Genomic DNA, 14676 nt, shown 5'->3' with positions numbered 1-14676 from the left:
CTACCTGCAAAAAATCCGGGCGCCCACCCTCAGCGTGTCTTTAACCCTGGACGGGGTGATCTGGACCCAGAGATGGTAACTAAAGAGCCTCCATAGCATACGCAGTTACCACCTGCCCAGTCAAGCCTCATGGCCGATGTCAGTAATGGCAAGGGATCCCGCAGCCAGCTGGATGCAGTGCTCAGCGTCCCGCGGTCCGTCTGCGCCCCAGCGCAGTACGCCGGGGACGGAACAGGCGCATGCGCACGGTTGTCATGACAACGCCGCCGCTCGGCCCGCGGGGTTTGAGAATCATGTGGGGCAGTTCCGAAGGTGCCATTCCGGCCAAGTCCGGGTACCCCGCTCCCGCCGCCACTCCGAGCCCCGCTTCGGTCTGGGCTCCGGCCGACAATAGCGGTAAGATAGGGTGTCCTTCGGCGCCGGCCTGGTCTGAAAGAAACGCTGAAGGGGTGCTGGGGCCAGAGCGGTGGGGTTGCGCTAGCTGATTCCTCCGAGCAGGCCCAGGGAGGCGGGGCTGGAGGGTGTCCTAGGAACCCCAGCTGCGACTGGAAATATAGGGTGCCCCCCAAACACGGGCAGGAGAGCCCCCAAGGCCCCATGGAGTGTCCTTCTTTCGTTCAATAGGTTGTCCTGAAGGAACGTGTATCTTTCGCTTTGCTCTTACCATCTCCCGGAAGGGTGCTTGGGTGGTCTTCTCGGGGCCCTTTTTGTGGAAACTCCAGAGAGCCGGGCCTAGGTGGGCAAGAGGGTCTTGAGATAGTTCTGACTTTGCATCTTTAGGCCACATCCATTTTAAGTATTTGTAGCAAAGTAAGCACAACTGCACGCCCTTCTCCCTCCACCCGTTTCCATTCTGAATGTTTGTTTTAAAGCATGTGCTTGTAGATATGGAACTGTGCTACAAGCCTTCCGTCTGCCCACTGCACCGGTGAGATGGGCATTGTTAGGCTCTGACTTTAACATAAAGAGGAAATTTAAGCTCTGAAAATTTAAGTAACTTGTTCACAGTCACACAGCCTATTCTGGATGGGCACCCAAGTCTGACTCGCTCTTGACCCTTGGATTTCCCAGTCAGTACTTGGCTGTTCCAGTATAGGACGACATAGGGAACCACCTGCAAAATGAACCCTTACTCTAGAAATTATAAAACGTGCTGCTAGGTGAAAATTACTTGGAATTCAAGGCTCAGACGTGGGTGAAAAGTGAAATTTGGGTTAGATTCTTGACATGTTCCTACATATCTGTGTTTTTCCTAGTTTTTGCTTTACAGTTTGAAGACTGATTTATTATTTTTCTTCTAGAGGAAACAAATTATTGGTACCATAAAATCCTGAAACAGTATATAGGTGAATTTTAAAAGAGCAAATAATGGAAATATATAGCAGAGACTTTTAAATACTGTAAAGCCATGGCGAGGTAATTAAAGAAATATTCTTGTAATTTAAGATTCCTTCAGTCACGAAAACGTCAATTGGAAGTCTGATACATTTCTTCATGGCCTGGGTGTGGTGCAGCCAGCTGAGGGCAGGCATTGAACCTCAGATCCTCAGGGCAATCCTCCAATTTTTAATACCAAGGAAGGTAGTAAGCCAGAAGGGAGCGAAGAAGCCTGGTGGGAGCCCAGCTCCAACAAGTAAATCTGTTCGCAGATCTTGCCTTGTTTCCTGTCCAGGAGGCTAAAGTTGCATTTTCTAGACTGCAGTCCATATGAACCATGGTTACATATGTCTGGGAAGTAGAGCATTATTATCCTCCCCTCTAGGCTCAACAATTTGAAGAGTCTTTGTGCACCCGAGAGTTTTAAATGTCCTAAGAAGTGTTGTAGGTAGGGGTCTGTTTAGTTTTGCTTAATTCATCACTTCTCAAACTTATCTGACAGTAAAACCCATTTTATTTAGAATATCTTTGATCACTTCATAGAAGATTGGGAAATATTGTGCTAAAATATTATTTAAATGCATGAAAATTTCCTAAAATAAGCGAAGGATTTTTTATGTACATCCATTTACAAGACAGATTATACTGACATTAAAATTTTTTAGACTGTAATGACTAGAGAAAACTGCTTACAATATGTTAATTGAAAACAAAAAGGATATAGAACTCTGTTGAAATGTTCAAATTTTGTTTAAGAATACATATGAAAGAAAAACAATAAGAAAGAAGTATTCCCAGACCTCCACTGTGGTGGTTTTTTGGCAGTGAGATTGCTGATGAATGTTTTTCTTTTTAATATTGAAATTTCCAAGTTCTCTGGAATAAGTGTGTTATTAAATTATTTTTAAAGCTTATTTTAAAAAACTAAGAAAAGTTTATTTGCTTTCATTTTTTATATAACTGTTCTTCATCTTAAGATCTTATTTTGCAAATTTGTTTAGCAAATGCTTTAGTTCCTATAGTGCAGAATCCACTAGGAAAGGACATCTTTATTTGAAGCCATCATAAGAAACCTTGAGTCAGCTTAACCCGATGAGACAGAGTGGAAAGAAGCTTTGGAGTCATTTTGATTCTGTACTCTGCCCTTATTAACTGCATAAGTTTGGACAAAATATTTTAATTTCTCTGACATCATTTTCCTTAGCTACCAGTCCTGTTACGGAGGTCAGTTGTCCTTTTATGTCACTTCCAAGTTAGTGTCTGCCTACCCTCAGTGGGTGCTTCTATGGCTCTAATTCTCCAACAGAATTTTTATTCTCTCCCATTCCTTACTTCTGTTTCTCTCTTTGTTTTTAATTCTGTCTCCTTTTCTTCCCTACCTTTGACTCTATACACATACATTCATACCTTTGAAAGAAGTGTAATTTTGGGAGGGGTGGGGGGAAGCACCTGGGATAATTTATATGTGATGAAGGGTAATGGTAATGTACTTATTTTTCAAAAGCTCCAGAACCTATTGGCAGTCTCCAGAAACATTATGAGAATCTATGTATGGAAAAGTCCCAGAAAATTAATCCTTTTGTATTGCATATACTCCAAGAAGTAGATGAAGAAATTGAAAAGGGGTAAGGAAGGCAAATACTTGATTATATCAGTAATATGCGTTGATATTCATCTGTGTGAAAATCTTGGAATACTAAGTGATTTCAACACCGTTTGCAAATGCTTGGTAAAATAGACATACGTTTTGATTCAGAGAAGTAGATGATTGACACTGTTAGTAGGTCTTGGAAGTAGTGGTACTTTTAGTATACTGGGAAGAGCACTAGACCAGCAGCCTCCAAGTCTGGACTCCAGATTTGTCCTTAACTCCTGTTTATTTATACAAATCTTTGATGTCTTCAGTATCATTATCTATCAGGTGGGGATACTTTTTGTATGTGAGAAATTAGATTATACAGCCTATATTAAAGTACTTTACAAAATCTGGAATATTCAGTAGTTTTAAGTTACTTGGTTTAAATCTATATTGTGGTACATAATTGGTTCCAGTAAATGCTATCCATGATGTTACTATTTATACATGAAGAAAAAATTACTTTTATTTCTTTACTGGGTTTCTTATTTACATTTTAATAGATTGGAAGGAATCACATTAAACATTGCTGGCAACAATCACTTAATACCAGTGGAAAGAGTAACAGGAGAAGATTTTTGGATTCTTTCCAGAGTTTTAGAGAAGAATCCATATATTAATGGTATGTGTTCTTAAAAATCATTACTCCTTCTTTCATTTTCCTGATTTTAAGTATGCATCATAAAGAATATCAGCTTCTATTTGTCTGTGTTCTTTAGGTTTGGATGTTAGATATAACTTCCTAGGTGATGTTGGTGCATACTATGCTGCAAAACTGCTTCAGGTACTATTTTACTACAAAATGTTTTATAGGTTTTTTTTTTCCTCCCAGGACCCAGTTAAGAACCAGTCCTTTCTTTGGACTGTTCAGGGTTTGAGCATGCTGAGCCAACCCTTTATTGCAGATTCACTTTGGGGACACCCTAGCTGAAATGCTTCATTTTGATTGCATTTTATTTAAAAAAGACAGTGTGGTCCATCTTATTTTGTGTACTTAAAGACCTCGTTTCATCCTCAGAAGAAGGGCCAATATATGTTCGTGTGTATTTTAAGTTAAAATGTTTAAAGCAGCATATATCATTTTTAAAATTTCTCCCTTATACTGGCTTTTTAATTTCCTACTTGTCCCAGTCTCATCTGCTAAAAGTGCCACTAATTAGCTTAAGATGGTCTTAAAATTCTCATATTTATGAAATGGTGCACAATGTAAGGGCAGAATGAAGATAAAAAATGAAGTAACCATGTTTTTCTCAGTAAGCAGAAATAAAAATGCTGCAGAAATCATCGTTATCAAAATGTCGTTAGTTCTGTTGACAGTGAAACCACCTAATGTCACACATACAAAACATTAGTTTTGCAAAATGTCAAGGGTCCTGACTATGCTATGTTTATAACACTTGAAATATACTGAAAACTCATTTGTGCATCTGTCTCAGTAGAGCTGGTAACTAGAACTACTGAGTCATCTTTTACAGACTTGTATACTACCATTAAATACATAAAGCACATCCATACTTTGAGTCATTGGTCAAAACTGAAGATAGTTTTTTTCTTTTGTTTATATTGCAATTATATTTGTTTAATGAGAATAGCAATTTGTTTCTCTAGTGGTAGTTTCTTTTGCTAGACTTTTAGATTTTCTGGTTTATAAAGGTTTTTTTTTGGAGGTAAACATTTTTACTTAAAGCAACTCAAATGTTAGTTGATCGATTTCTAATAATACATGTGTAATAGCTTCTTTTCTCTTGTTATAGAAACAATATAGTCTCATTTACTTAAACCTTATGTTTAATGATATTGGGCCTGAAGGTGGAGAACTGATTGCTAAAGTACTACATGTAAGTATTTATAATACCTCAAACTAACATTGTATTTGGGAATTTTAACTTCTGATAGCTTGGAATCAACAGAATCAAAGGTTAATGTGAGCTTATATTTTAATATTGTGGGAATGTATATTTTTATTATACTTCAATTTATTAAAATGTGGACATGACATGAGCATTTTTAAACTTATTTTTAAAATAAAGTTTTATTAAGATATAATTCAGGATTGGTTCCATAGAGTAGTGGTTAGCACGTCTGCTTTACACGTAGAAGGTCCTGGGTACAGGCCCCAGGTGTGCCCCAGGCCTCAGGTGTGCCCCGTGAGCATGTGGGAGGAGACGCGCCCCACCTTTAGAAGTCCAGCTCCAAAGGAGATGGGCAAACAACCCCAGTCAGGTGGAAGTGAGCAGGGGCGGGGGCGTGTGGGCAGCCGGGGAAAGGGGGAAATTAAAAAAAAAAGATATAATCCACATACATAAAATTTACCCTTTTAAAGTGTTCAGTGGTTTTTTTAGTATAGTCAAAGAGTTATGCAACCATCACCACTATCGCTGCTTTTAGAACATTTTCATCTTGAAGAAAAGTCCTGTACCTATTAGCAAACCCTCTCCATGCTTCTCTCCCCCACACCCCAGTCACTAACCTGCTTTCCATTTATAGAGTGCTTATTCTAGACATTTCATATAAATGGAATAATGATTGTATGGGTATATCACATTTTGTTCATCCGTTAATGGACATTTGGGTTTCTACTATTTGTCTCTAATGAATAATGCTGCTATGAATATTTGCACACATTTTTGTGTGCATGTTTTAATTTCCTAGGGCATATATGTAGGAGTGGAATAGCTAGATCATTTGGTAACTCTTTTTAATATTTTAAGGAACTGCCAAAGTATTTTCCAAAGTGGCTGTCCCTTTTTACATTTTAACCAATATGAGTGAGTGTTTCAGTTTCTCCCCGTCTATATCAGCATGGTGTTGTCTTTTTGACAAAGCAGCTGGGATTGTGAGAGGAATTGCTTTAAATCCTTAGATCAATTTACAAGTATTGCCGTCTTAATGATACTGTCTGATTCATGAACATGGGATGTGTTTCCATGTATTTAGGTCTTCTTTCTTTCAATGATACTTTGTAGTTTTCAATGTACAAGTATTGCCCTTTAAAAATTTTTTTTTATTCTTTTTGATGCTATTATAAATGGAATTTTCTTAATTTCATTTTTGGGTTTATTGCTAGTGTATAGAAATATAATTGATCTTTATATGTTAATCTTGTGTCCTGCAGTCTTGCTGACCTCACTTATTATTTTTAACAGCTTTTTTTTTTTTTTGGTGGATTTTTTAGGATTTGTCACATAAAAGATTGTGTCATATGCAAACAGAGATAGTTTTACTTCTTTTCCAATCTGGATGCCATTTTTTTTTGGTTTCTTTTTCTTGCCTAATTGCCCTGTCTAGAACTGCCAGTACAATGTTGAATAGTAGTGGTTAGTGGACATCCTTACCTTCTTTCTGCTCTTAAGGGAGTTTGAATTAGCTTTAAAGATAATTATTTGACCTTACATGTCCTCATATTTATTCATTAGGAAAATGAAATGTCTGTAATTTTCTTTGTAAAAGATTTATTCAAAGAGTGGAATAAGAGAAGGAATTAAAATGTCTGAGAAATACCTCCTTAAAAGTAACATGGGAAATGTGAAATGATTGGTTAACGGGTACAGGGTCGCCTTTGGGGTGATGAAAATATTCTAGAACTAAAGATGATGGCTGCACAACATTGTGAATATACTAAAAGCCAGTAAACTGCACACTTTAAAATGGTTAATTTCATGTTATGTGAATTTCACCTCAATAAAAAAAGTGGTATAATTTTCTTAGAAGATAAATTTATAGATTTTCTAATGAAAGGAAAGTTTATTAAAAATCTGTTTCATTTACTGGTCATTGTTTGGGCATTTGTTTCCTGGGCATTCTTTCTACTAGACTATTAAACTAGATACTTATCTAGTAAATTGAATGTTGCCTTCAAGGAATATATATCCTATTCTACCTCCATGAAAAATTGATGAGTCTGCAGATAGTTTAGTTTCCTAATTTATGTAATTTAAAGAAAATTCTGTGGATTAAAAACTTAACCAAATTTTGATTCTTTTCCTTTTCAGAAGAATACAACTCTGAAATACCTAAGAATGACTGGAAACAAGATTGAAAATAAGGGTGGGATGTTTTTTGCTACAATGCTACAAATTAATTCATCCTTAGAGAAGCTAGATCTGGGTGATTGTGATCTGGTGAGTAAATTGGTTATGAGACAATCACCCAGATGTTTCATCATTCTCCTTGGAGACCAGCATAGAGAATTGTTAGAGACCAGTTGTTAATGACAGTTTTACGAATGATTACACTTGCCCCTCATGTCTAATGTCAGAGGAAAAAAAAATTTTTAACCTAGGCATAACAGTACTTACAGTTAATAAAATCAGATTGTGGTAAATAATACTATAGAATACCCAGCATAATAAAAATCTTCTATCCATCTGTAACCCTTCTTAACCCATATGGGATTTTAAAAGAAAAAGATTGTGTTCATTTTAGTTAAACAAATGCTACTTCATTAGTATAATATAAATGTTTTACTTTTGAAAACATTTTGGAGTAAATGTAGTATAAAAACTTAAAATGATGATGCAAAAAGCTGCTCTGGGCTTTCATCTGGCCTGATAGTGAGAAATGTGGGGTTTTTTTGCATATCTTCAAATTCCAGGCTTCATTTTCTCAAACATGCTTTTAAACCATGAGGCCATTTGGGAACCTGTTGTACAGATGAATGCAAAATCACTGGTACATGTAAACAAGAAGATGAGCCAGGGGATTTTTTGCGGGGTAATAGGTTTTAAGGCTTAAAAAAGTAGTAGATACAGCCAGAATAGTTCTGGGAATGTATATTATCTACACATACCAGTCACAATCCTAGATTCTCCTTAGAATCTCGGAGTATGTTGAATATGGTCTCTGCCCTTATAAAGCTTGAATTTAGTTAGGAAAATAGTCAATAAACAAATAGAGAAAAGTGCTATGAAGATGGCCAAGTACTCTGATAATGGGGAGAAGGTAATTTGCATGATAAGATAGTTGCCTAAGACCTAGGGAAATAATATTTAGGAGTCATGAAGGAGAGTCCGCAGCAGAACATTCCAGGCAAGGGGTCCAGTTTACATAGACTCTAAGATAGTGCTTCTCCAAGTGTAGTATCGATACCATTACTGATACAGATTGAAGTAATTTTTATACTAATGTATATATTTTGCATATGCTAATTATTTCAAGGGATTATGATTTTCCATTTATGGCAGTGATATAAAGTTTTAAAATAAAAAAGTGAGTTGATTAAATGGAAAAGTATTAGATAAATAGTAAAACTGATATTCAGATATGGCAAAAATCATGAGGGAGGTACATGAATAATGAAATATCAAATCTGGCGGGTTTTAAGAATTGAAAAGCCAGAGTGGCTGGCCAGAGGGAGTTAAAAGTGCCTCACAGTGAAGGCGGAGAGGTTTGAAGAGGCAAGATCCAGCAAGGTGGTGTGGGGTGTGGGTGTGTGTCATGGGCCAGGGGAAGAGGGATTTTGTTATAAATGCATATGATGGAGAGGCCTTAAGTTGAGGGGTGACATGATCTGATTGGTGCTTTTAAAAGATCATTCTGGTTTCTCTGTGGAGAATGAGAGAGGCAAGAGGAATCCCACTGACTACTTAGGAAGTTACTGCAGCAGTCTTCGTGGGTGATGAAGACTGGGTGGGGTGGTGGGCATAGAAATGGGACTAATTTGAGACATCTTTTGGAGGCAGAATCTGTAAGAATAACCGATCAACTGTATGGGAGGGTAAGAGGACTTGTGGAGAGAGAGAAGGCACAAGTTTCTGGGATAACAGCTTGGGTATATGTGGTGGTGCCCATCACTGAGGTTGGGGAGGATCGGGCCATTCCAATAGGTAGAGAGGGAATCCTGTGGAAGCTGTGAGAAATGTGATTAGTAACCCTTTCCCGTGATACATACTAAATGTATGAGTATGAATATAAAGGAATGCTGGCTCAAGGATAAGTTTTCTCAGTAGAATAAAGTCCTAGTTGGGATCCAGATGTGTGACTGTATATCTGAGGTCTGCACTGTTATGGAACGTTGAGGGCTTAGGAGCAAACCTAAAGGCAAACACCCTAGGAAATGGATACTGAAACTTTAAGAAACTCCCTGTGCATGTTGTACACAGATATTAAGGCAGGGGGAAAAGAACACAATAACAATTCATTTCTGGATTTGATCAATTACAATTCAAATGGCAGGAAATGCTTAAACTTTTTAAAAACACAATGTTGATTTGTTGGTTTCCAGATTACTAGTTTTGAAATATTTATTTAGGAATGTTAATTTATATATTTTGTCAGTTTCCTTAATGAATTTACCTGTTTTTAGGGAATGCAAAGTGTGATCGCATTTGCTACAGTCCTGACTCAAAACCAAACAATTAAAGGCATAAACCTAAACCGACCTATACTGTATGGTAAAGAGGTATGTATTCAACAGTGATATTACACATGTGAATAACTGAAGGTATTACTGAATGTCAAAGTTCACGAATGCATTATATTTTTAGAATTGTAAACTACTGTTTACAAAGAAAAACTTTTAAAAGAAAATTATTCTCAATAAGTTTTATAACAATACGATTTTAGATGTTGCTTGCTTAAGCAGTAAACTTTTTTTTTCCCTCGTGAATTCCAATTCTCATTGAGTAAACCCTATGAGGGGCAAAGTAGTTACAGTAAAAGCATAAATAACTAAAGTTTTGAAGGCTAGATTACAAACCTGATGTGAACTGTTTTGTTGCTTTCGTTATATTGATGTGACAACCATCATTACATTTTGAAATGGTTTTTACTTTTAAGGATTCTTTTTACTCCTTAACATTATTTTTGGTGGCTTTACTCTCTTCTAAGTTGTAAAAAGCTAGGGAATAAAAACTCATTTTGTTATTGATCTAAACAGAAATAGCTACTAAAAAAAGTTAAAAGTACTTTATAGTCTTTAAATCATCTACCTGACAGTTCCCCATTAGTATGAGTAATTGAGAATTAACCATTTTAAAAATATTTTTCATATTCTTTATTGTTTGCATTCTTTGCCTACATAGATCTCTCCCTTTGAATTATCTCTGCACTTTTCTGTACCAACATTTTTGGAAGTCTGCATTATGTTAATTGCTTCATGTCCATAAATCTCATCTGTTCAAGACACCCAGAATCCTCAAATACAAGAACCCTACTTTAAAGTGGCTGGAAAGGCTCTTAGATTGCGGACAGAAGATTTGAAGGCTAACAAAAATTTTCTGGATTGAAGCTCTGAGGAAACAAGGATGTTAAACTATATGAAATCACATTAGCAGCACAATTCTTCTTTTAAATATGTTAAATGCTGTCGTTATTCTCAGATCTAAGAAGTTATTAAAAAGCCCAGGGTTCTTTCTGAGGCCCAGGCCCTTGCTCTCAGCCCTGTGCTTCTGTGCTGTCAGCTAAATTCTAGCTTGCTTTCTCTTCCTCTCCAAGGCAGCCCCCTCCCTATCTCCTCTTAAATGGCTGTGGAGTAGAAAATCCTCTTTTTCATACTTTGCCATTTCCAAATGTGACCCTGCAAAATTATTCCATTTCAGGGTTTTACTGTTCATTTCTAGGGAGCTTGGACAAGTATCGATGCTAGATGCCACCCTAGGCAAATTAAGGCACAAACTCTGGAGCTTAAAAAACCCACCATTTATTATTTCTGAAATTAGTTCTCTCCATTAGTAAGGGTGGTCCCTCTTTCTTCTTGACCTAAAAATGTAATCAGTATAAAACACAAATATGTATTGAGTATGCCCTGTTACAGGCACCATGCAGAACACTAGACTCCCTAAGTGATCAGTTTGCATTTATTAAGGTTGTAGATTAGTTTCCCTTTGGGTATATATTTTCATTGTCAAAGCAGTAATTTAAATCAGATACAGGATTATAGAATATAGAACAATAATATATGCTTTGTAGTTTTCCAAAGGACATTCATTTTGTGCCAGGTACTTTTTGTTAAATATTGTGAGGGAAGTATTTCACCTATTTCACAGAAAAGGTATAACTGAGACTCAGATGAAATAATTTGCCCAAAGTCAGATAGCTAATAAAAGGCAAAGCTAGCATTTGGATAATTTTATTATAAAGCTTATGTACTACCTGCTATTGCTATGTGGTTTTACTAAACTTTTATTAAAATTTTTCTAAGTTCTTTATCGTAATTAAAGCGTATATAGTTATCTGTGTTTGTGATCAGCAAGAAGACCAAAAAATACTTTGGCCCATTCATTAAGACACATTTTGATTTTGTTAAAAATTTAAAGTGCTTGGTGTTCAGGTCCTCATTGAGATTATATATGTTTCACTTGAAAGCAGCTAGATTTTGAATTAAAAAAAAAAGGCTTCCAGTGACCAGAAAACAAGAGTAAAATATATTTAGAAATGAGATGATTATAAAGGGAGGAATCGAATATGTCACAAGGTTAAAATGAGTGTATTTTAAAAACATAATTGAGATTGGAAAATGTCTTTGTATTTTGTCGAAACAGTTAAGAGTGGAGATCAAGAGCAAAGTTCAGGAACATGAAGTATGCAGAAGGGTTTAGCGACTCTTGAGAGGACAGCAGTCAGGGAGCTTATAAGCTCAATATATAATGGGACTGATTTTTCTTTTTCCTTCTGGATGGATTTATTTTTAATGATTAATATTTTTTAACTACCCTCTGTATGTCACTTAATCACTGCATTTTATAAGTGCCTGCTGCCTGTTTCTAACACAGTAAAGGTATCATTTGTGGTAAAGGTAAAATTTTTATGGCAAAAAATATTTTTTAAAAGCCAGGCCAAACAAATGCAAACTGTAGACTAACAGTTTTAACTGATATAATCTTTTTTAAAAAGCTAATTTTAATAACTTAGCATATGTTTGAAATGCACTGCTTCAAAATTTTATTTTAGAAAAGATTTTACCTATTTTTAGGAAGAGTCCACAGTTCATCTGGGCCACATGTTAAAAGAAAATCACTGCCTTGTTGAACTACACATGTGTAAGCATGATATAAGAAATTATGGAATAAAACACCTATGTGATGCACTGTATCTGAACAAAAGCCTACGTTACCTTGATGTCAGCTGGTAAGTGATAATTTATGCATTAAGTAATTCAGAAGTTAAGTCATAGGAATAATCTATGTAAATATTCATGGTACATATGATATTTTGTTAGATACTAATTACAAAGATTAGAAAATGGAACCACTGTGGTCAACTTTTTATCCTAAGCCTTAGAATTTATTTAGTTCATACTGATACTAATCTCCTAATAACTCGAGTGAGCAATTTAATTATGTAAACCAGAAATGGAAGCAGTTTTATGGAAAATTTTCATTAACTTTTTTGGAAATTGAGTAATTAAATCTTCACTAAAATAGTAAATACTGTGTATTATTGCTTAACAGTTTTTAAGCATGTTATCTGTGTGAATATAATCGTACTTCATATTTTCAAATATAACTATGTATTTTTCCTTTCCCAGCAATGAAATAACTCGTGATGGAATGGTGTTTTTGGCTGATGTACTGAAAAGCAATACTACCCTGGAAGTAATAGATCTTTCTTTTAACAGAATAGAAAATACAGGAGCAAAGTATCTCAGTGAAACTCTTGCTTCACACAACAGGAGTCTTAAAGCGTTAGTATGGTTTTATATTTAATCAAAATAACTGAAAAACTTAAATTTTTAGAATATTAACCTCAAATCCCTTAACTCTTTTAAGATTTATGATGAAATATGAAAACTGTTTCTAAACTGACAATTTTAAGTTTACAGTAAACATTTTAGTTTCTTGTTTTTTAAAAGTAATCTTTTAAAAATTGATTCTCGTTGATTGCTTAAGATTAAAGAGAAAATTGTTATTGCTTATATCCACCTTGAATTTTAACAAAAATCAATCATTCAATATGGTCGACTTAAAAATAAGAATGAATCAAAGAAAATATTACTTGGATGACTTTACGTTGAAAAGTAACTGTAACCCACCCCCAAATATTTACTGAATAACATAAAACAACAGACCATTGATTTCCAAAATGTAGGTAGCTCTACTAGGTACATCAAGCATACAATTAGAAAGCTAAGTTTCTTGGATGTTAGGAATTCCATGGTCAATATTTTGACTATTAAACATATTTAAGAATAACACTAATACTTACCACAATAAATGTTTGTAATAAATGTTGTTGCTCACTTAAGCATTCTCTTTGTCAAAGTATTGGTTTTCAGGGTTATTACTTTTTGTTTTTCCATAGGTTGTCAGTAGTCAGCAACAACATAGAGGGAGAAGGACTTGTTGCACTTTCACAATCCTTAAAAACAAATCCCACATTCTCTAATATCTACATTTGGGGAAACAAATTTGATGAGGCTACATGTGTGGTAAGTTTTTTTTTTTTAACTGAAGGTAATTTCTGGAGTCTTCTCTATAACATCAGACATTCTTTACAATTATTTATATTATTTACAAGTGCCTTAGGAATTATTACAAAGTATAGTTAAACACTATAGTTTTGATAATTTTTAACATAAGTTCTAAATATTAGCTTCTGGAAAGTTTTGTGGTTGAAATAGCAAAAGATATCAAATACTACCAGTATAAAGATCACACACGAGAAGCTAAGTTTAGAATTAATGATGACAAGCTAAAGCAGAAGCAACTATACCTTTAAATCTTTTACTGTCTAAATTTTTGCCTTTCTCTACAATCATATCCTTATTGACAAACCAGTTTGTTTCTATGACATTGTTAACATACATACATACCAATGATCCATGAGATATACAAAGAAATTTCTACAATGAAGACAGTTAGGCAGCCAGCCAGGCCAGCATCAGATACTGTGGAGACTGTCTCTCTTGGCCTAATTCTGTAGGTTAGTTTCAGAGGGTTCAGGAACTCCACACAGTTGTATGCCAAAATCTGTGATTGTTTACTTTTCTGAGAAATGGAATCCTGGCTATCATCAGATTTTCAAGGGCATATACAGTAGCTCTCTCACTTCATTTAAGAACCCCTTCGGGACTTGAAAATTTTGACCATGGGAACTTCTGTACACAAAATTGGTTAATACAGAGAATTGTTAACTCGGGAGGTCAAAAAAAAGTGCATAATATATTAGAAATAAGTTTTACAAGATTATAATTTCATGGTGTGAAATTAAGTGAATAAAAACCTAACCATAAATTCAGTAATGTTTTTCAGAATATTTTATTTTAAACTGTAAATTAGCACAGCCAATTTGTTTTAGCACTGTGAAATGAATAAACTACTTTTTTAATGATAATAGTTTTTTTCTTTTCTTAAAAACTCTTAGGCATATTCAGATTTAATTCAAACGGGCTGTCTAAAACCAGACAATACAGATGTGGAGCCATTTGTGGTGGATGGACGTGTGTATCTTGCAGAAGTCTCCAATGGCCTTAAAAAACACTATTACTGGACACCAACTTATGGAGAAGCTTGCTACCATTCAGCTAATGTCGGTTTTAATCTTGTACAAGTAGGTCGACATCTATGAAAAAAGTTCTAAAATAATTTTCATGTACTTGTCTTATATTCACAGAGATGAATATTTTATTGCCTATTAGTTTTCTTTCATAAATTAGAACAAGTTATTTTTGTCAAATGTGTAAAAGACTATATTAAATTGTATTGCTGTCCATTATGAAAAACTGA

The 14676-nt window shown here is 35.2% G+C and overlaps 2 protein-coding genes across 2 annotated transcripts in view; one reads left to right on the top strand and one right to left on the bottom strand.

Moving 5' to 3' along the window:
* LRRIQ4 (leucine rich repeats and IQ motif containing 4) overlaps positions 1-241 on the bottom strand; it is a 15106-nt gene extending 14865 nt beyond the window's left edge. Inside the window, exon 1 of the mRNA XM_039865001.1 lies at positions 5-241. The gene's annotated coding sequence lies outside the window, so the exon portion shown is untranslated. The remainder of the gene's footprint in view (positions 1-4) is intronic.
* Positions 239-14676, top strand: LRRC34 (leucine rich repeat containing 34). Its single transcript, XM_039865004.1, has 11 exons — positions 239-396; positions 2882-3002; positions 3517-3635; positions 3733-3797; positions 4768-4851; positions 7006-7134; positions 9318-9413; positions 11925-12079; positions 12480-12635; positions 13253-13379; positions 14315-14676. Exons 1-11 carry the CDS (start codon positions 240-242, stop codon positions 14516-14518), a joined length of 1413 nt encoding a protein of 470 aa, XP_039720938.1. The 5' UTR covers position 239; the 3' UTR covers positions 14519-14676.

The sequence above is a fragment of the Pteropus medius genome, unplaced genomic scaffold (genome assembly GCF_902729225.1).
Source record: "Pteropus medius unplaced genomic scaffold, Ma_sr-lr_union100, whole genome shotgun sequence".
NCBI classification, from domain to species: Eukaryota; Metazoa; Chordata; class Mammalia; order Chiroptera; family Pteropodidae; genus Pteropus; species Pteropus medius.
Note: the sequence above shows the minus strand (reverse complement) of the source record. Positions and strands in the feature narration are given on the sequence as shown.

Coding starts and splice junctions, on each gene's coding strand:
- LRRC34 (XM_039865004.1), top strand. CDS start 240: ATGCGCACGGTTGTCATGACAACGCCGCCGCTCGGCCCGCGGGGTTTG. Junction 7,135..9,317: donor ATCTGGGTGATTGTGATCTG/GTGAGTAAATTG, acceptor ACCTGTTTTTAG/GGAATGCAAAGTGTGATCGC. Junction 12,636..13,252: donor CACAACAGGAGTCTTAAAGC/GTTAGTATGGTT, acceptor GTTTTTCCATAG/GTTGTCAGTAGTCAGCAACA.